At 34.1% G+C, this 22,760-nt stretch overlaps 1 protein-coding gene across 1 annotated transcript in view; it reads right to left on the bottom strand.

The window, feature by feature from the left end:
* Nucleotides 1–11,819, bottom strand: part of KIAA0232 (KIAA0232 ortholog) — a 69,766-nt gene extending 57,947 nt beyond the window's left edge. The window contains exon 1 of the mRNA XM_044681410.1: nt 11,574–11,819. Coding sequence (XP_044537345.1) covers nt 11,574–11,804 — 231 coding nt within the window. The 5' untranslated portion in view covers nt 11,805–11,819. The remainder of the gene's footprint in view (nt 1–11,573) is intronic.
* Between the last annotated feature and the right edge of the window lie 10,941 nt (nt 11,820–22,760).

The following is a 22,760-nucleotide window of genomic DNA, read 5'->3' as shown; positions in this document are numbered from 1 at the left end:
CCCCACCAAAACCAAAACAAAATAAAATAATATCCAAAAATTTACATCCTGATTAGACATTGGTTTGCTCCCCTTAGAGGAGTGTTCTTGTTCCATCACTTTTGTTTTTGCATTCCTGGGAGCTGGCATAGTGCTGAGTATCTAATGAGTCCCTAATAAATGCCCTGTTTTTATTAAAAAAATTTATATCTTCAGTCACACTGGGTTAGATTCAGATTTTTTAAAGACACTATTTTCTTACTGCTGTTGGAAGAGACTTCATTAGTCATCTAGTTTAATTCCTACCTACCAGAGTATCTACCACATTCCAGGCAAATAGCCTCCATCTGAAGAGCCCTACTTATGGGGAGTTTTCTATTTTCTCTCTGACCATTATGAAGAGCTTCAGATGCTAAACAAAGGACTTTTTAAATGATCCCTGAGGTAACTGAAAGGGAAGGGATTTCACTAAGTCACTAGTGGCATGACATAGCCCCACATCACTTTTTCAGCCACCTGAAAGATGGACTGGGGACACCTGAGGTAGGAGGACTAAATAGGAACCTACTGCAATAGTATAGATGAAAGGTGATGAGGAAAAGAACTAGAGTGATGGTTATGTGAGTGAGGGAAGGGGAGACAGAAATGGCAAAATCTGGCAACTAATTGAATGTGGAGAGTGGGGCATTAAAAGATGACATGAAGACTGTGAACCTGGATACCCTCGGTAATAGAAAAGCAGACTCTAGGCTTAGCTCTGGGGGAAAAAAAAGTTATAAGCTGAAGGAGCTTGAACTCTGACAGAGGAAAAATGCATATGCAAATAATTATAATGCAAGGATGAAAAATAAAGAACAGATTTAGGTAAAGCTCTAGGAGGGGGGTGGAAATCATTTTTATCTAGTAGACAGGAAATATCTGGGAAAGTTTAAGGGAAGAAGTAGTACCTAACTTAGAACTTGAGGGAGTTATCTATCTATCTATCTATCTATCTATCTATCTATGCATTTATTTATTTGCTAATTTATTTTTTTTTCTTCTCAAACCCTTAACTTCTGTGCATTGGCTCCTAGGTGGAAGAGTGGTAAAGGTGGGCAATGGGGGTCAGGTGACTTGCCCAGGGTCACATAGCTGGGAAGTGTCTGAGGGCTGACTCTCAATCCACTGAGCTCCCCAGCTGCCCCCATTGAGGGAGTTATTTAAAGGGAAGTCGGGAGAAGAGAGATGGAGATGATTAGGAAAAAAGGAGAAAATTAGGCCATTTAGGGCAAAGGGAATAATGTTATCAAAGATACAGGAATAGGATAGGAGAGGACAAGAAAGGGGAATAGAGGTTAGCCCAAGATGGCTAGTATATCCCAAAAGGCTGGAGAGGGAGGCTGGAGCAAGAATGTGACAGGCTTTGAATGCTAGGACCAAGATTTAATCTTAATTAAGTAGGCAACTAGAAGCCATCAATAGTTGCTAGGCATATATTCAAAAAAGGTCAATGACAAAAAGAAAGGCTCCATAAACACCAAAATATATTGAGCAGCATGTTTTGGAGCAGCAAAAAGTACTGGCAACAAAGTAGATGCCTACTGATTGATTGGTGAATGGCTAAACGAGGTATAGTAGAGGAATGAATATAGTAGGAAATTATGAATATGATGAAGACATAGAAGCATGGGAAAACTTATATGAACTTATGTAAAGTGAAGAGAACAGTAATGAAATAATCAAAATGGAATGCTAGAAAATTAAAAAAAAAAAAACTTGGTTCCAAAGAGATACAAAAAAGCATAGAGATGAAGGACTATGGGTGGAACATGAACATAACGTAAGACTTTTTTGACTAGGTAATGATTTATCCAAATCTTTAAAAAAAAGAACACACACACACACACACACACACACACACACACACACACAGAGTATCTTTGGAAGTCTGACCTAAGTGCAAACATACATATCTGGCATTAAGGTCTAACTTAGAAGGGTCTTCATATGTACCTTTAAAGGACAAGCACCTTGGTTTCTTTTGAATAACCCAAATCAATTGTTTTTGCAAAATGCCAGATTCAGGGCTAGTTTACCAGAGTAATTTTGAAATTTTCCCCAAAATTTTTCATACATATTTAGTGGCATATAAACAGAAGCATTCTACACTAATGGACAGATTTAAATATTATCAGTAAGAGTATTTCCAAAGGAGCAAATCCAAGCCTCTTATGCACTCAAGGTTGTTACTAAGAATTTGAGGAAAAGTTCAAAAAGCCCTTGCTAGATTTACTTCAAGAATTCTTTATGAAATGCTTTGAATGTGTTTTAGGTTAAGAAAACCTTAATAAAAAGTTTTTGAAAACAAAAAACATATTTCAACTTCTTGACTCCTTTAGATTATCTTAATTTAAGCACAGAAAAATAGTACTGTGGCTATTTATATTCTTTTTTCTCAAGAGCTTGAGGTAGTTTCACAGATATTGTCACATTTGTCCTTAAAAACCACCCCTGTGCAAATTAGAGGTAGGTGCTATTCCACTGGGAAAACTGGGTGGCAGGTTCAATACTTTCTTTCTTGTCACACAGCAAGACTCTGACAGGACCAAGTCTCCTGACAACACTTCTGACAGTCAATGAGAGGCTGATTCACAGAACAAGTCACTTGGTACTTAAAAGGGGTTACCTGACACTAGATTTTAAGTCAGAGTCATGACCTCCTTGCCTAGATGAGAATAAAACACTAATTATACACATGTAATAGCAAGAGATTTTGCATCCTAATCTGAGCTTCAAATTTGTTTATCTAGGCTCTTCAAAACCCTATCTTATAGAAACAGAAGTTGTGCTTTGTTAAGAATGCTTCCCTAAAATTCCCTCAAGGAAACCAGTAAGATGATTTTTAGAGAAATTTAGATTTTATACCTAGAATAGATTAAAACAATAATCACTAGACTCCTATGCAACAGGACAGACATGAAGCCCACTTTTTATATCACTATTGGATGGGCTACTATGTTAGGTACTTCAGTATCCTAATCAATCTCAAGCTCCTTTGACTAGCTTTCAAGCCCTCCAATCTTCTTAGCAATCCTACACTTTCCTCAAGTTTCTCCTTACTCTAATCCAGTGATGGGCAAATTATGGCCCGCTGGCCAGAGGCAGCCCCCTGAAATGTTCTATCTGGCCACCCGACATTGTTCCTAATCTGACAAATACAATGAGTAGGATACAATACAATGAAACTTCAAAAGAGTTGCCTTAGAAACAGACTGACAGATGAGCATTTCCTTTCCTTTGGCCCCCTCCTTAAAAAGTTTGCCCATCACTGTAGACTAATCCAAACTCCAGCGCTGTCAAAATGATCTTCCTAATACACAGGTTTGATGATATCACCTTCCTTCCCAATTCAATAAGCTCCACTGGTTCCCTATCATCCTCTAGAATCAAATATAAAATCTTTTGAATGCCACTCAAAGCTCTTCATAACCCACTCCCCATCCCCTAAAACTGCAATCAGTGACACTGGTTTCCTTGCTTTCTTTTGATAAAGCACTCTAATATCCTCTCAGCAGTTTCACAGGTTGGAATTCTCTCCTTTCTCATCTTTGCCTCCTAGCCTCCTTCAAGTCCTAGTTAAAATCCCACCTTCTCTAGGAAGCTTTTCCTGAGACTCTACTCTTTAATTATTGTTCATTTTTTTCCTGTATGTGGTTTGTTTGTATATAGTTTACTTGCCTTTCTCCATATCCTCAGTGTTTAGCAGAGTGTATGGCATATAGTAGGCACTTAATGTTTACTGACTGAGTTGGCTAATATGAGATCCTCCACCTTTTGAGAGAACTGGTCTAAGATATATCTATATTTATCTCTATCTATATATCTATAGATATCTATATGAGATGTCCAGGCCATGATTTCAGTAGATGCTTCAAATAAGGTATCAAAAGGGAGCTGAATGGATTAAAAATTTTTTTTCTAAAAATTTCTCAATGAACTCAAACTTTTCTCTGAAACAAACCCACATATTTTTAATACCAATATTCCTTCAGTGATGCTTTATGATAGAACACCATAATTTCCAAAGACCAAAATTATAAGTAACCCAAAAGACAACAGAGAGACATGTGGTGGGTATAAATAAGCTGTAACCATATCAAGCAACAATTTATAAAACAGAAGCAAAAAATATTTTTAAAAAAGAAAAAAAGACATGATTTAGGAGAGTAAAACAGGAAAAGGAGGTAGACTGATTATATGTGTAAAGAATAAGAAATAGGCAACTTTCATACCAGAGTGGTAGATAATTTTTCATACCACAGTGGTACTTGGATAAAATGAAGCAACAGTCAGCTACCAAATATGTTAAAGGTTACTGGAGAGCACAGATGAAGAAAAGGATGAAAAGGCGAGTATAAATTATGATACTGTTGAAGGATATACCTCCAACAATGAGATCACAGATCCCCTGAGGAAATGAAATATATTACTTCTCAGGATAACAAAATCCATAAATTTACTACACAAAGTATTCCATTTATTTGTTCTAGGTTTAGTTCTTTCAAATTTTAGGGAGTTTTAATTCATATTCACCCTATATATACCCTCAATGATTTCATCAACCTGAAAAATAGTTTCTCCTCTTTTCCTATTCTGTATTCAAATCAGCAGAGTAAGATTTTAACAGATGGTCCTAAATCTGATACAAAGTGCATTTATGGAATGTCTTGTAACCGATAAACTTTAAATCACAAGTGAGGAAAGGGATTATAAGAAGTATTGAAGATTGGTTCCTAAAGAGCTAATGTTAACTACTGAAGTTTTCTGCTTAGATTTCCTACCCTTCTTTTTGTTCACAGCAATATCATGGGTCCATTTGTTCAAAGGACACATCCATAAAGTCTTCTCTGATATTTCCTTCTCCTCTTTTCCTTTCAAATTTCACAGAGAATTTTGTTGTGTCATACTCTAATTCGCTTATTATGGGTACAATAGTTGCTTATGTTTTTGTGTTATTCCCTATGAATTCTAAAGCTTCATGAAGGCAAGGATGTTATCTTATTCTTGTCACAGTAGAGATTTAATCAATGTTCTTTGAATTAATGAATATTGATGTCATCCTTTTGGTACAAGGGCCACAGTAGTGAATTGATATACTCAGTATTAGAATCATAATAATCATTATGATAATAGCTAACATTTATATAGCTCTTTAAGGCATGAACTTGACATATGTTGTTTGAAGTTAATGACTTTGTTGCTATTGATAGCCAATATGACCTTATCTTGAGGTATAGAAAGCCAATTGCCAAATTTAAAAAAAAAAAAGGCTTAACATTACATTATTTGGTTCTGAATTTTGGATTTTAAAAACTGTGAACTATTTTGTATCCAAGTAATAGTATGAAATGAATTGGAACTCAAGAGAATGCCGAAATATTTGATTCCAGCATTATATTGGCAGCCTCTCCATCATAGAGCTCACTGCTACATACCCCAAATCTCTTCCCCTAATACTTGGGGATTTTTGACTCTTACAACTTGTCTTTATACAGTCTTTAGAAATTTGTACTTGAATTAATTTATTTTCAATTGTCCTAACTTGTGTTTATGTGTTTTTAATTGTGTTAACAACAGTACATTTCTCATACTCTTGGTCCTTTAGGAAACCAAAACATTATTTTATTGTTATGCTATGTGAACCAAGAAAGCACAAAGATATGTGCTTCTCATGATCAGGAATGCTAATAATAATAATAATAATAATAATAAAGCATTAATATCTATTGCTTTAAGACTGAAAAACACTTTTTCATGCATTATTTCTTTTGATTCCCACAACAATCTTATGAGTTAGATGACTAGCATTTTTATATGTCATCTATAAAATGGGAATATATCACAACTCCACTATTTCCTATCTTCTCTGACCCTATTTTCAACGATCTTGACTTTTATTTATCATATGTACACCTTGAGCCTCTGATTTCTGGCATCATTACTCAACCAAAACTACCCTTTCCCAAAATTACCAGTACTCGCTTAGTTGCCAAATTTAATGAGTTTAATTTAATTGAGTTTTTCTCAATCCTCATTCTTGACCTCTTTTCAGACTTTGGCACTGTCAAATAGCCTCTTCTCATTGATATTTTCTTCTTTCTCAGTTTTCAAACACCTGGTTCTCTTCCTGTCTGTTTGATCACTTCTTCTCAAGTCTCCTTTGCTTGATCTTTATCCAGGTCACACCACAAAATGCAGGTGTCCTCAGGGCTCTGTTCAAGGACTTCTTCTCTTCTTTCTATCTACTCATCAGCTCCCATGGATTTAATTATCATCTCTAGGCTGATGATTCACAGAATCTAATTTCTTTGCTGAACTCCAGTTTCACATCTCCAACTGCCTATTGAATATCACAAGTGGATGTCTTATAGACATTTAAAACCTGACATGTACAAAATTAAACTCATTACCTTTCCCCCAAAGCCCTCTCTTCTTCCCTAATTTTGTATTACTGTTGAGGATACTAATCTTCCCTAATACCACGACTCATAATTTAGATGGCATTCTTAACTCCTTTCTCTTATCCACCCTATATCCAGCCTGTTGCCAAGGAAGGCCTATCAATTTTACCTCTATAACATCTCTCACATATGCTGCCTTCTCTCTTGAGCCTGCTACCACCCTAGAGTAGGCCCTCAATCACTTCATATTAGGACTACCGCAATAGTCTGCTGATTGGTCTCCCTTCCTCAAGTCTTTTGCCACCTGAGGCCATCCAACACTCAGTTGTGAAAGTGAACTTTCCAAAGTACAAGTGACCACATATCCCCAACCTCTTACTCTATAAATCCCTATGCTTCCCCATCACTTCCAAGATAAAATATAAACTCTTATTCAGCATTCAGAGTCCTTCCTAAACTTTCCCCGCCCACCTTTCCAATCTTCTCATACATTATATACTCTATATACTCTGTGATCCAATGACACTGGGCTCCCTGTCATTTTTCCCACAATACATTCCACCTCCTGATTCTAGGCATTTTCCCCTGGGTATTTCTCATGCGTGGAATGTTCTCCTGTCTCATCTCTGCCTCCAGACTTCCTTGGTTTCCTTCAAGCCTCAGCTAAAATCCCATCTTCTATAGGAAGCCTTTCTTGATCCCTCTGGGTCTTCTCTCTGAGCCTACCTCCAAATGATCCAATCCATATCTTTGATGCACCAAAATATTTTTGCGTTGTCTCCCCCACTAGACTCTGAGTTCTCTGGAAGCAGGCTGTCTTTTACCTTTCTTCGTATCACTAGTGCTTAGTACAGTTCTGAAACACAGTAGGCAATTAATAAATGTTTCCTAACTAATTACTAACCAGGAGGATTGCTTCCATTCTGATTTAAGATTGTTCTCATTTTACAGATGAGGAAACAGGCTGAAAAAAGGCTAAATAACTTGCCAAGAAATAGTTACTAAGTCTGAGCAATGGACTCATATATTCCTGGTTCTAAGTCTTCTATGTTCTATCCATGATAGTAGGCTAAAGATTAAATCTCCATGTTAATCTAATTCAATTTAAAATACATCCTTTTGACAGTCCAATGTTTTCTTTTTATTCATTTAACAAATGTTTATTAAGCACCCTGTGGAAGAAATTGTGAAGTACATTATAAAAATGAAGAGAGGTTTCTGTCCTTAATCTTGCTGGGGTGGTAAGAAATGACATGAATAGGTACAATAAAGTGTCTTTAAGATTTTGGAGAAGAAAGAGATCACTTTTGTTCAGGCTTCTCTGAAATGTCATAGAAACCTCTTCACCCTCTAAGTTTATTCACCATTGAACTTCAAACACTGTGGAAGTACCCTTCACCACTGTAGCCTCCCTCAGATTGGCTGGTTCATCTCAGAACCTCGATATTGAAATGGTGGCCCAGGCTAACCAGGTTTTCAATATTTTTATGGTTATAATACTGACTCTGGATTTTCTCTATTATGATCCCATGCAGGTAGTGACTCCCAACCCTCTCAAGATTCTTTTTATGTGCTGTCTTCCCACAGAGAAGGTAAGCTCCTTGTAAGAAGAAAATGTTTTTCTTTCAGGTTATGTTGGTATTCCCAGCATAGTGCCTAGCATATAGTAAGTACTTATTAATGCTTGTCAACTTGAGTGTAACGAAGAGAAAGGGGCATATGACTTGAGCTTTAAAATATATGTAGGCTTTGACAGACAGTAGAAGAGAAAAATGCTACATATTTGCATATTTTAAAAATGTAATTTATGAGAAATTTTGACTATCTGTAGAACTTCTAATAAGAGAAATTGTATTGTCAAGAGGCAAACAAAAAAGTGATTAAAACAATGGAACAACTTTCTATAGTACAGAATATTAAAATTACTTTTTGGTCCTGTAACTTTAATATGGCTTAATAAGGTAATATGGATTTTGTCATTTTCCTTTTCCTATCTTGAAAAACATTTTACAGTTTTCTAAATAATCTAGAAGTAGTCCTTGTCTATTTTAAACCACTGATGTATAGTATGAACACAGGGAAAACCCTTCTCTTATTAAATGCAATCTCCAATGGCTCTTAATGCCAGAGATCGAAAAACTCATAGTATGTTTTACCAAAAGTCTCTTGGAGGAGTTTTTAATTTTATCAAAGATTTTAAAAACAATCTCCAAATTCATTTATTTATATTTTAGCAAAATATACGTGTGTTTATAAAAGTCTATAAACAAACACAAAACATGATGAGTACAGATAGGCAAATGGCTGGTTTATGTTAAGTGAATTCTTATCCTGTTTTGTTTTAAGTTCATTCTTTATTCTTATAAACTTAAAAAGACTGAGAAATGCTAGCATTTGATATATGGCTACAATTCAAGTTAAAACATAATTAGTTACAAATATCTGTCATATTCTATGGGAAAAGATTTAAGAATGGTAAAAATGCATCATATTCTTAAAGTCAAAAACAAATAAAAACAAAATCAAAGGTAAATAGATAGTAAATATGGGGATAAATCAGACAAGACTATGATCACATCATACAAACAAAGCAAATAAAAGATATACTTAATATGGAATTCATGGATGAAATAATATATTCAAAAGCTAAAGAAAACACAACTAACAAATAGATTTATTAATATTTCATACTGTTAAGGAAGGAATGACAAACCACAATCCTTTGAAATCTTAACCAAAGTGATATTTAAAATGGAGATTCCAAGATTATGAGTTCTAAATTTTTTTTCTTTTTTGAGCCAGGAAAAAAAATTCTTCCTTTTATAATTTTACCATGCCATATAATGCTATAGGGAAAAAAGTTTTAGTAAAGTGATTAATTTATTAGAAAGTTTTCTTAATAATCATATACAGAAGAAAATGTGGTCCTGGAACCACACTTTTCGAAAAAAATAAAATTATCTTAAAATAATGCTTCCAGATATGCTTTAAGTATAACATCCCCTCCTTCCACGATTTCAACTTGAAACCAACTTGCCACCAATAAAAGTAGGCAGATCAGAGACTTTTTTCATTTAATACTTGTATAACTGTAGATAAATTACCTAACCTATCTGGACTTGTGTTCTGTCATTTGTAAAATAAAGAGGTTAAGCTAAATTAAGGGTTAACCTTTTTTGTGTCATGGACTCCTTCTCCCACCTTTGGCAGTTTGGTGAGGCCTATGCAGAAATTCTTCTAAGAATAATTTTTTTAAATAATTGCAGAAAATGCTAAATTTCATTTAGAGATTAGTGAAAATAAAGATGTAATTTGTTTCCCATCCAAAACCATAGACCCCTAGTACTAGATAGGTGGCTTCTAGGTCTAAATCTATGACCCATACCCTAAGTAAAGAAAAAGAAACTAAAGCTTAGCCAGAAATGAGACATGAAGAGGGTGTTGATACATTCTGGAGGTCAGATACAAAAGTGATTTAAAAAAATCTTAGGTTTACAAAGTACTTTAGAGGTCCCCTAAAACTCTATCTCCCATCTAATATATATGTAACCTATCTAAGATATCCTTAAAAGATGGTCATTTGGACTCTCTGCTTAAACCCATCCAGTAAAGATAAATTACCTGAGAAGGTAGTGAATTCCATCTTGGGGAGTAACGCTGCTAGCCAATTATTTTCTTATATTTAGCTAGGTATATAAACTAACTGCAATCTCTCCATGTCTTTTCATCTTTCATAAATCTTGTCCATTTCTTATAAGGAATAAAGGCAAAATAAGGCTCAGACAAGTCCTTTCTTCTACTACATCAAAATCTGTTCCCCTGTAATTTTCTCTCATTAGTTCAAGTTCTGCTCTCTGGAGCCACATTAGAAGTATAATAAGTATAATAATAATTAGGGCCTTAATCATTAATAGCTTACAACTGCATTAAGACTTTTATAACATTGTTTTGAGGTTTAAGTTTCATTGTTGATGGGAGAAAAGCTAGAACTATTGTCAAAGGAAAACACAAATTACAGAAAACCCCCCAAAGTTCCTTGGGCCTTCCTACCATTCATAAGGTACTATAAAATATATATGATCTTATTTTAAATTCTTTTATAACGGTAATTCGGAGGACATTAACTCACTGTTGAGGTTTTGTTTCACATTCAATTAATTGCTTGTTCTTTCTTTCTTTGCCTACTCATCATCTCTCTCTCCTTCCTTCCCTCCCTTTCTTCCCCTTATCTTCTGACTTAGAATCAATACTTTTAAACCTTGGTTCCAAGGTAGAAGAGTGGTAAGGGCTAGGCAATGGAGATTAATTGATTTGCTTAAAGTCATAAAGCTATGAAGGTTCTGAGGCCACATTTGAACCCAGGATCTCCTGTATCCAGGCTTGGCTTTCTATCCACTGAGCCATCTAAGATGCCCCACATCTTTCACTTTCAATGTGTCTGTTTTTGTGGTAGAAAAAAAATTTGAAATTTTGTTTGCAAACTTGGAATTGGTAAAAAAAAATTTAAACTCAGCACATAAAATAACAACATTTGGGAGAAGCTGTTCTCAAATATAAGAAATTTGTGTACTGAATTATTCCAGAATTAAGATGGGGTGGACAAGAAGATGGGAAAGAAATTAGTATGTTTGGAAAAGCATGTTGCTCTACCAAACCTGAGTTTATTGATCCATAATGCATACTGATTTAAAAGTATTTAGCTTGAACAATCTTCTATGAAAACTAGCATTTCATTTCAAACAAGCATTTGCTTTAACATGTTAGCTTATATTATTTAACACTAAGAAACTTGTGTTGTTTAATGCTATTTAAGAATGTAACTTAAGAATGTTAACATAATATGTAAAGGATATACCATAATTGAATGGAATAATAGTTTTCATAAATACCAGAAATATTTCAGAACAAGAAATTCACAGGATCACAGATTTAAACTAAAAGGAACCTTAGCATGCATTTGCCTCCATCTTTTCATTTTACAGATGAAAGAACCGAGGCTCATAGAGAAGAGGTTTTAAGTAGTAGAGCAGGGACTTGAATTCAGGTCTAACTTTCTCCCAATTGAGCACTTATCTCAAATGTGACTCCCCAACAATAAATACATACTTAGAGACAACAGTTTATTTACATGAAACATCTGAAATATGTAAATACCTGTTCCTGTAGATCGTAGTCATAGCTATCATGCAGCAGAAGACTGAGGACATACCGAGTATAAATCATGGCATCAATGCCACACTTCTCTAGCTCTTGTCCCAGCCAGGTCTGCACTGGGCCCAAAGCATGAAGCAGAGACATTTCAGAAACAGATACAGGGCCTGGATAAGAGCTTGAGGAGCTTTCAGATGGCAAACCATCCACAACAACTGTACAGAGAGGGTGCATGAATCTAGGTGGCTGGCATCCTTAAAACGTGAAGCATTTTCTGTAGTTGATATTCCGTTGGTATCTGGAGGGGATTTTCACTCCAGTAAACAGGAGAGAGGCTTGACTTCTAGGATAATCATTTATATTTGCTAGCAGTCAGCTGTCTAGAACTGAACTTCCCTCTTCAGGCATGACCAGTGAATATACTTATCCTAATAGCAACACATGTAGATGTGTTTTTCTACCTTAATTTCACATTGAGGCCAAATGTGAGTCTCCGGCAGAACCTACAAAAATGAAGAAAAAAAAGTATGCACGTGAATACAAAGACAACACATCAAAAGTTTGAAAGTAATTTTAAAAATTCAAATGGACTAGGTCACTTTACTAAAGGGGCTTTGAAAGTAATATTTTACAATTACTTATTCTTTGTCAAATTTAATTTTTTTAAAATAGTAGAAAAATAACATCCAGATTTGCTGAACATCATATGCCCCAAACAACAGCTTATTAGGGTGGGAAATATACTTAGTAATTCAATTCAATAAACACTTATCAAATACCTACTGTATGCAAGGCACTGTTCTGGGGCTGGGAGGATATAGACACAAATGAAGCAATCCCTGAACTCAGGGAGCTTACACAGTCTAGGGGAAATAGGGGAAATAAATAATATGTACAAAAATTAAAAGTATATATAAAAGGTAGTTTGAGGAGAGAGAGAAAATACTAACAAGGAGGGATGAGGGAAAGTCTCCCAGAGACAACAGTAACACATGAATTGAGCTTTAAAGGAAGATAAGGATTCTTAAAAGGCAGAAATGAGAAGGTACATTCCAGCTGGAAGAATAAATAACAATGCTAACAATGAAACTATTACTAATTTCACCCAATCAGAAATTATCCCCTGCCTTTGGGGGTAGCTAGGTGGCCCAGTGGATAGAGCATTGGCTCTAGAGTCCAGAAGATCTGGGTTGAAAGTCAGCCTCAGACACTTACTAGCTTTGTGACACTGGGTAAATCTTAGCTTTCTGTAAGCCTCAAGTTCCCCAGCTGTAAAAATGGAGATCATGTTAGTGTCTGTTTCACATGGTTGTTATAAGGATCAAATCAGATAATATCTGTGAAGTGCTTGGTACAGTACCCAGCACATAGCAAATGCTTAATAAATGCTTGTTTCCTTTCTCTTCCCTTTTTTCTCAGGAGCTGCACGGCACCTTGTGTCTAACCTTCCATATATACTTCTGTTCCCTTTATAGTTAAATACTATAATTATATGAGTAGCTTCTACTCTATATTATTTTCTCCTAGGAAATTATGACTGATTTATCTTTCTCTCTCCCTAAGCACCAAACACAGTGGTCTATATACATTAGTGCTTCATAAAGGATGCTATTGAACTGAATGTTTATTTTGCTATATTGCTAGACTAGTAAAATATTGGCTTTTGTCTACAATGCTGAATTAATCAAGTACTAAAACATTAGCCTATAATTTCAAAATGTATGAATCAAAAAATAAGTGGTAATTAGTTAACAACCTCAGAAATAGTACTGAAGTTTGACAGACATAAAGGACTTTGTTACCTGGCAGGTACTGTTTATTCTTTATGCAAACAACATGCTGTCAAATTACTTCATAAAACTAAGGACAGAACACATTTCTGAATGTGGTAAACACATACATGGAAAGAAGAACTGTATCAATGTGGTTGCTAATAGTAATTGTTCCGTTTTCCTAAGGCAAGCTTTCTGAAGGTTTGATTAGAGCTGTCAGAAGATCTTCTTTGTTTCCCCTAATTAATACCCTTTTAGTAAAAACTGAGGTGAAGCTAAAAGATGGTTCCTATTGAATGATACCATTTATGATAAAGCTTAGTAGAATATGGACTAGTAAAATAGCAAAGTGTATCCTCATAGGAAGAATTTATGCTGTAAGCTTCATACCACACCACTTTAGTTTTATAAGTACATGCTAGATGACAGGAGAGTTATCACAAAGTGATCATTTTTTAGAGCAGCATTAGTAATCATTAGTGAAAGTATTAAGTGAGAAAGGTAAATATTCTATAAACATCTAAAGCTAAAATATTTTGTTAGAAGTAAATGCACAGAATTTAAAGTCATTTGCAATAGTATATATACTAAATGTGAAGTTTTTTTCAAAGAAAACATTACTATTCAAAGATCAACTGCAAAAAAAGAAATTCATTTTGTCATTATTGTGTTATTTATGCTGTTTTGTTTCACCTAAAAATCACTTTCAGCTACCACACTTTCTCTTCCCTGAATTTAAAACTCTAGATATCTTAAGGAAAAATTTATTTATGATTCAGTATATTTCCAGTTGGCTGTGAGAGCAAAGCCTTTTTCATAAATCACTAATACCAATAATCAAACATCACAAGACAACACTTCAGAAAATAAGTTTTCAAAACCAAGTCAGAAATGAATATTTTACAATGTAAACTGCAAAATCAGAAATGGAAAACTAATTTTAGACAAAGATAATCAGAATAAAATAATACCTCTGGCCTAATTGTTAAAGATTTGATAAGAAGAGCAATTAAGCATTCTTCTTTTCATTTTCATCTGCCCCTCACATCTCCTTTATTGCTTTAGTAACCTTGATCTCTATTCCTACTATTAAAGGCAAGTAGGTAAATAATGAAGGGGTAAAATTATGTGGAAAAAATCAATTATTTCCTCTTGAAATCTGGGAAAGGTGGAATGAGGAATATCCAAACTGGAAATAAGGAAAAGAAGCATTCAGTATTTATTAAATGCAAAGCACTAAACAAATTATATGCACATGAAATCCTGACATAAGGAAAAAATCCTTGAGTCAACTCTAAAGTCTTTGGCTTCTAGGGTTCCCTCTAATTGTTCATTTGACAATGCCTGAATATTTAAAGTTACAATAAATAAATAAATAATAATAAATAATAAATGAATAAATGCATTAAAATATAAACTTATGAAAGATTATAGTTACTGTGGTTGGAAATCTATAAAAACTATTATTTAATAATTATCACTCAGATTATAAGTTTTTTTTCCTCCCATCATTGGGGGGTGGGGCAGGAGAGAATTTATACTTTTCCTCAGCTAAGTGATTTAAAGGATAAAAACAAAACAAAACATGATATACAACAAAGTATAGAGCAGAAAGTTAGTTCCTAGAATTTAATTCTAAGAACATTCCTACCCCCTCAACAGGGTATTCTTTCCCTATAAATCATTCCAGATATTAATAATTTTTCTTTTCTAACAATACAAGATAGTATAAAAGACATATATTTGACTATATGCTGAGAGACACTATTAAAGAATGTAGACCTTAATTTGGTTTACAATTTGGGCCACAAAGGCTCTGAAACATGTATATAAAAAGTATGGTTGATTTATCATTTCCCCCCCCTTGTCCAACAGGTGTCATATGCTAGCAGTGTTTGAAGTGGGTACAAAAAAAACCGGTTATGGTGCTCAAGGGATGGCACCAGGTTTTGCTTCTTCTTATATAGCTTCTGGTGACAGGTCAATGTAACAACCCATATCCAAAGAATGCATATACCTCTGAGCAGACAGTTCTTGCTAGATGAAGAACAAGTTTTTTGTTTTTTGTTTTGTTTTCAAAATTGGACAATGTACTTGAACAAATCAAGAAGCCCACATTCACCTAGATCTGGAAATCACCTTCTAGTTGTTAATGGACACCAAATGCATAACATAAGAATTTTACAATTATATTGGTTCATAAGCCTCTATTGCCACAGACTATTTCATTAGGATAAGGACTGATTATGGTCTGTAGCTGGTCTCTATAAGACAAGCTACCTTTCATCCAACTCAAAAATCTGCCCTAGCAAATAATCAAATTTTCTCTGTACCACTATTTAAACCAGTGATTCCCAAAGTGGGCACCACCACCTCCTGGTGGGTGCTACAGCGATCCAGGGGGAGCGGTGATGGCCACAGGTGCATTTATCTTCCTATTAATTGCTATTAAAATTTAAAAACAATTAATTTCCAGGGGTGCTAAGTAATATTTTTTCTGGAAAGGGGGCAGTAGGCCAAAAAAGTTTGGGAACCACTGATTTAAACTAAGTTCACCCAAGATATATGATATTTATATATTTATTTTGTTACTCTTAAAGTATTAAGTATTTTGTTATAATTTTTAACGGAAGAAGAACCTGAGACCTACTGAGATTGTATTCTTGTCATTAAACTACCTCTTTGTTATTATTTTAGTCAGGATGTAACCACGCACCTTAGCAAAACAGATATCTTTTTAAAAATATATTAAATAACTAAGAGATATGTTTACATTAAATGTTTATTATTATCACCCCTGCTACTTTGCATATTGTTCATTATAACCTCTATTTCCTAATGCCATACTTTGAGGTGATCCAAGGCTTGGATCTAAGAGGTCTGAACTAAAAATCAAAATAGCTATGTTTCAGTCTCTGCTCTCACACTGACTAGGCAAATAACAGCTTTACTGCATCTCAGTTTTTTTTGTCTGCATTGTAGTTCTATTTACTGCACATAATTGTTGAAGATTAGATAATATTTCAAAGCTCAGACTATAAATGCAAACTCTTACCATTACAAACTACTTTCCTCAACTTAATTTGAAGCTGGATTAGGTAACATAAAAAGCTAATGTACTCTCAACTCAGAAGGCTTATGAATACCTTTGGGGAACATTTATTTTTATCTAAAATATTCAAAGGCTTCCATAATCTGATCAATTGAAGTTATGTTTTTGGTTCATTTATGATACTATTAGGACATAAAAAGATTAAATTTACTTGAGGGGAAGCTTTAGTTTTATGAAACTTTTAAGTTTTGGGGGTTTACTTTTTAAGGCATCAAACAATAAAATTGGAAACTTTATGCTGGCTTAAAATCTTAAATTTCTGCTTTAATGTTCAAATATAGAGTACTGTGAATCCAAAACAGTTATACCTATGTGAAACTCCACTTTAATTCTGGAGGTGAATTCAGATTGCAACATACAAATGAACTTTGATATCAAGTTTCATTATAATTCTGTGATTGAATGTAGACATCTGTGCCATGAGCATATACCATAGCTCAGTTTGAACTTTTAAAAATAGCTAGGGATTGAGAAATCCAGCCCAGACTGTTTTATTCTACCACCTATGAGTCCAGTTTCTCAGCAGGAACTTTGGATTAAAAATACTTTTGGAAGTGACAGAAGAGGGGCCAATGACAAGTAGTTTTAGGGTACTCTCTCCTACTCTCCATCAAGTAATCTTCTTCATCCATCAGGTCAAACGAACAAAATAATCTCACTACTTGTTCTATCTTGGTTTAGAAATGATAGAGTATGGTCTTCCATTTATGTTCACCATAGCTCCTAAGAACAGAGAAATTAAGAATATCCAAGAGGCTAGAGAAGGGACCACCCTAGGTCAGTAAAAGATAGTGCTTCAAGGATTAAATCTTACAATTAGAATATTATTTTTTTTGTGTTTACTAATGAAGTTGTTTCAAAATGTTAGTCTATAACCATAGTCTAGTCCTTACTTTAAAAAAGTTTCACATTGGTATTATTACCCCTAACCTGATTCATCTTTCATTAGTGAAAGAATTCATGGCATCCACTAGGCTTAAGAGTCAGAAGAGACCTGTCTAATCCCTTTGACACTCATTCATTGATTATGTTGATCATGAATAAGTCACAACTTCTGTGAGCATCAATTTCCTTATAATTAAATAGAAGATAATAATATCTATAGAACTTACTCCAAAAGGTTAGTGTGAATAATAAAATAACAACAATAATTGATGGTGGTAACAATACTAATAATGTCTAACATTTATATAGTACTTACTAAGTACTGTACTAAGCACTTTACAATTATCTCATTTGAACCTCACAACAATTCTGGGAGGTGGGTGATACTATTATACACAGATAAAGAAAATGAAGTAAACAGAAGTTAAGCAATTAGTTCAGGGTCACACAGCTAGTCAATGCATGAGTTTAGATTTGAACTCAGGTCTTCTTGACTCCAGTCCCAGTGTTCTATCTACTTAGCCAGTTAGCTAACATACAGCTGTCCATAGTGATATAATCAACTGATACTCGTGTTTTGCAAACCTTAAATTACTACTTAAATGTCAGTTATAATAAAAAGTCCACAAAACAGTTCATTCCTTTACTTAAGCTAAATATTCTCCGTATCATCTTATTTAAACTTTTAATTTGTTTATCGAATCTTTGTTCCAGAAACACTCCAAAAGATAAATTAGAGTCCAGCCTGGTTGGCTTTATGCTAATTTCATTGGGGGTGAGCATGGGGAGGGGTTCAGATGTGTAATTTCATTGGCATATGTAAGTCCCAGTGAGGAAATTATTTTTTTTTAAACCCTTAACTTCTGTGTATTGGCTCCTAGGTGGAAGAGTGATAAGGGTGGGCAATGGGGGTCAAGTGACTTGCCCAGGGTCACACAGCTGGGTGAGGAAATTATTTCTAAACCAATTCAATTTCTAAACCAGTAATGACACCTTTAGATTTGAAAGTAGTAGGGTTCAAATTAATAAGGCTTTTTTGAAGTGTTCTCTAATCTTTTACCCAAATCTAATCTCCATCAAAATGTATACTTTCCACTCAAATGTAAGAATGAAACAATTCACAAATTTTAACTTCAATGTGGTTTAGAAATTTTGTCCAAGTATTGATTGGTTGCTTTATATATGCAGAGAAATCTTCATTTAGGACTATAATTTCCCCAAGACTAAGAACTTCACTACAGTTCAAACTCTTTAAAGTAGTAAAAGAATCATTTCAATTTATGCGTTTAGGTGTTTCCAGGTATTTGTGTAGGGAGTTATAAAAATATTATGTCTTTGGGTCAACAGTTATGATGGAAGTTTGGGAAAATATTTGTTGTTCAGTTATGTCAGATTCTTCATGACCCCATTTGGGGTTTTCCTTGCAAAGATACTGGAGTAAAAGTTAAGTACCTGAGGCCACATTTGAATTCATGAAGATGAGTCTTCCTGATTCTATCTACTTGGCCATGCTAGGTGCCCTTAGCAAAATATATTCTAGCATAAATTCCTACGAAGTTCAAGTACATGTGAACACTATGTAGATTCTGGGTAACAGTGATAATCTTTGGGTAGTTTATTGTTTATTTAATTTCATGTTTAAGTTTCATAGGAAGAAACCTGAATTAACTTTTTTAACCTAAATGTTGCAAAAGCAAAGAAACGATATGTTCTATAGTAACAAGAATACTAGGAAATGGAGAACTAGATTGTTTTAACAACATTCTACTATATTTAAAGGTAGCTAGGTGGTAAAGAGACAGTAGGCAGAACAGAGTATAGTGGATATGGCAGTGTTAGCCCTGGAGTCAGAAAGATATAAATTTAAATCCATTCTCAGTCACTAGCCTAGTGACTCTAGGCAAGTTATTTAATCTTGTTGGTCTCAAGTTTCCTCAGCTATAAAAATCAGGAGAATAATAGCGCCTATCTTTCAAGGTTGTTGAGAAGAACAAGAGAAATAATATTTGTAAAGCGCTTAGCACAGTGCCTGGCACAGAGTATGCATTTTAAAAATACCTGACTACTTCCTTTCTTTTTAAAGGTCCAAAATGTGTTAAGCTCTAAATATTCATACTACCATAGATTTAGTGTATGAGTGCTAAAAAGAACCTTATCTGGTCCAATTTCCTTATTGTACTGCTGAACAAACTGAAGCAGAGGCGAGAGACTGAATGACTTTTGCTCAAGATCACACAGGGAGGAAATTGGTTTTGAACTCAGATCCTCTGAATCGAGTCAGGACCCCATCTCCCAACCACATGTACCATTCTCTTAATCTGGCTTCTCTAATATTAGGTTTCATCAAATGGACCATATTAACCCAAAGGTGTCCAATAGTGCACTCTCTATTCCAATTTTTTTTAAAAGTGGCTACAGAAAAGAATCTGAGTCTTTTCTCACAAAGCTCAGTCCTTGCTCTAATGAGGGCTGAAGATAAAGAGGGCTGAAATACTTAAGAGAAATACATATCTTCCCAAAAGGTATTGAGAGCTCCCCAAAGCTATTGGGAATTCTCACCATTGTTGATGAAAAGTATAGGACAAGAATTGATATCTTAATACACACACATACATACACATATATATATGTATATATATATATATATAATTCTTAATGCAGCTTGATCATATTCAAATTCTCAACAATGAGAAAATTCTGTGGAACTATTTTCTTGAAATGTAAACTCCACATTAGAGTGCTTTCTACCATGTCAGTTAAAGCCAGCCTTTAAATATGTCCTCTTGGGAACAATAGTTGATTTCCCAAATATTCTTTCTTCTAAGACCTCCCTCAATAAAGAGACCCAGTTGTGCAGATGATAAGACTACAAAATCAATTTATCTAATTCATTGGCAGTTTTCAAAATCAGATCAGCAAAACTGGTTAATAATATTTACTCAATGAAATAAAGATATAAAATTGAATTTTAAAAATAAAATAATTTCATTTTCTGACAGTAATCCAAAATATTTGTGGGAAAAATTACATAAAATAATTTAACATTGTTAAATTATCAACCAAATGTTGAGAACCAGGCAGCTGGGTAACGTTTCAGAATGGTGCCCTTTAGGTCAAAATATGAAAATGGGACCTTATGAAGAAACATATGAGTTTATTCCTTTCAGTCTATCTTTGCAAATGTAAACTGTTATTTTCAAAGCAATATTAAAAAAAAAACACCCAACAATACATCTTTAAAAAAGCCCCAGCAAATGAATACAATTAGTACAATACCAGATATTCTTTTCAAGTTAAGTATATAAGTACCCTTTCCTACACTTACCTACCTTTTCCCATATAACATTTTGAGAGGGTAGGGCATAGTGTCAATGGCCAAGGATCAAGACTTATGAAAATATTTTGGAGGGGGAGAGAGACTATATGATCTATGATTTGATTTTTCTTATAAATTTCAGCTATAGGTCAAATCCCATCATAAAGGATCAAATACCATTATAGTAAAAATTCCACTATAATCAAACTATTTCTAAGCTCCAAATGAAGCCCTAAAAGTAGTAATGCTTTACTAATCTCAGTACAATTTAGATTACAAGTAAATTTGTACTAAGTTTTGGTCATTCTTTGTTCATATAATAATCACAAACAAAATAGAACCTAAATTTAGCATTTAATTTTTCTGGTATAGAACATCATATAAGTTAATCAAACAGAATTACATTAAGCCAGCTAATAACTGTCAAGCTACTTTATGATAGTTGTGCTACTAAAACAATTATACTGCTATACAGTAGACAAATGAAAGGATCAAGAAAAAGGATAGCCCAACTGAAGTGGGTGTCCCCAACTCCATCATTACTGATGCTTACTGCTTTAGGAATACATCAGAGCAAGAGTTAGGGTAAGTGTCTGACCTGTACAACTACAAAAATGATTTTCTAATCCAAAATAAAATTTCTTGTTAAGGTAGTAGTGAAAAAGCCTCATCATAAACCAACTTTTCTGATTTATTTCTTTAAGACTATGTTTAGATTTGAACATAAATAAAAAACCGATTATACCCAAGTTACTAGCAATTAAAAAGTGTTGTGAAATGTTTTTTTCTGAAATTCAGACTCCACATGAGGGTAATTTTTGTCATTTTACTTAAAGCAATCCTTAAAAATGTCTTTACCTAAATTCCTATAGCTTATAAGAAATTAAGCTGTGCCAAATGAAATGAATCTTTTAAAAATATGCTTTCCAACAAGATTCTATTCTGTTTGGTTTTTATAAGTTACTATTAATGTTACCAATTGAATCTGAGAGTGATAATTGACATAGTAAGAAAAGAAGGCAAGAAGCCATAAGAGAGGGGTAGGAAATAACCATTAGATTCACAATGAGACCAATGAACTTTCGAAGGGAATGATAAAGACATTTTCTTAAAATTATTTGAATTTCTGCAAAATTATATAGTCCTACTTTGTAGTTAACTACAAACCTGACTCTACTAACCAATGATATTTGGAAGAACACAGTTTGTCAGAGTTGTAAGGGGCCTTAACATTCTTTGAATTATTAGTCAATGAAACTAGAACTTCAGCCAAATTGTGACACTTAGAATATTAGTAGTGCAAAAGAATTTAAACACCAAAGAACACAAATGACAAAGTTAAGACTAATGAGATGCAGAAATAACAATTAGGCAGCAAGTAGCAGTCCAAGTAGTTGAAAAAACTGCTTTTGAAGATGGTTAACTGCTTTAGAGCCTGGAACAAGATTATAAAAACATTAATACCTAAATGACCCAGATACAGACCTAACCTTCAGGCTACTTGGATCTTTCCTTGCTTTGACCTCATATAACATTTATTGCCCATTCTATCCCCTTAGACACTCAATTTTATACTTCTCTACTCTGTTTTTCACATGTGTACATCTCTCTGCAATAAGATAAAGTCCTTCATGTAATATTTATTTTATAAATCTAAAGTCCCTCCCATTAGCTAATCAAATAGATGTTTCATTGAAAAACTTCCTTGATCTGAATTTGAGAGGAAAAAAATCCAGGGTTAGAGTTATGTTAATTATTGCTGAATACTCAGAGAATTAATTGGAAGAAAGCTGAGAAGTTAATCTAATTCAGTCCAATTCAGTCCTGTGCTTTCAGGAAAGTGAATGTCTTAATTCTGGGGTGAAGAATTAAACAACTACAAAATAGAGCTGGCCACAGGCTTTATGTTAGGTAGTTTATAAGTATATTACCAAGATGTGATAGAGAACTATTTTCAGTTAATCAAGAAGCATTTACCATGCCTGGCCTACTACTGTGTGCCATTGCCATAAACATTAGAGACATAAAGGGAAAAAAGTGAAACATTTCCTATCTTCAAGCATCTTAAATACTCTGTTTCATATGTGTACATTTATCTAAACTGA

This window comes from Gracilinanus agilis, chromosome 6 (assembly GCF_016433145.1).
Source record: "Gracilinanus agilis isolate LMUSP501 chromosome 6, AgileGrace, whole genome shotgun sequence".
Lineage (NCBI taxonomy): Eukaryota > Metazoa > Chordata > Mammalia > Didelphimorphia > Didelphidae > Gracilinanus > Gracilinanus agilis.
The sequence above is the reverse complement of the archived record's forward strand: the minus strand, read 5'-3'. Positions and strand labels throughout refer to the sequence as shown.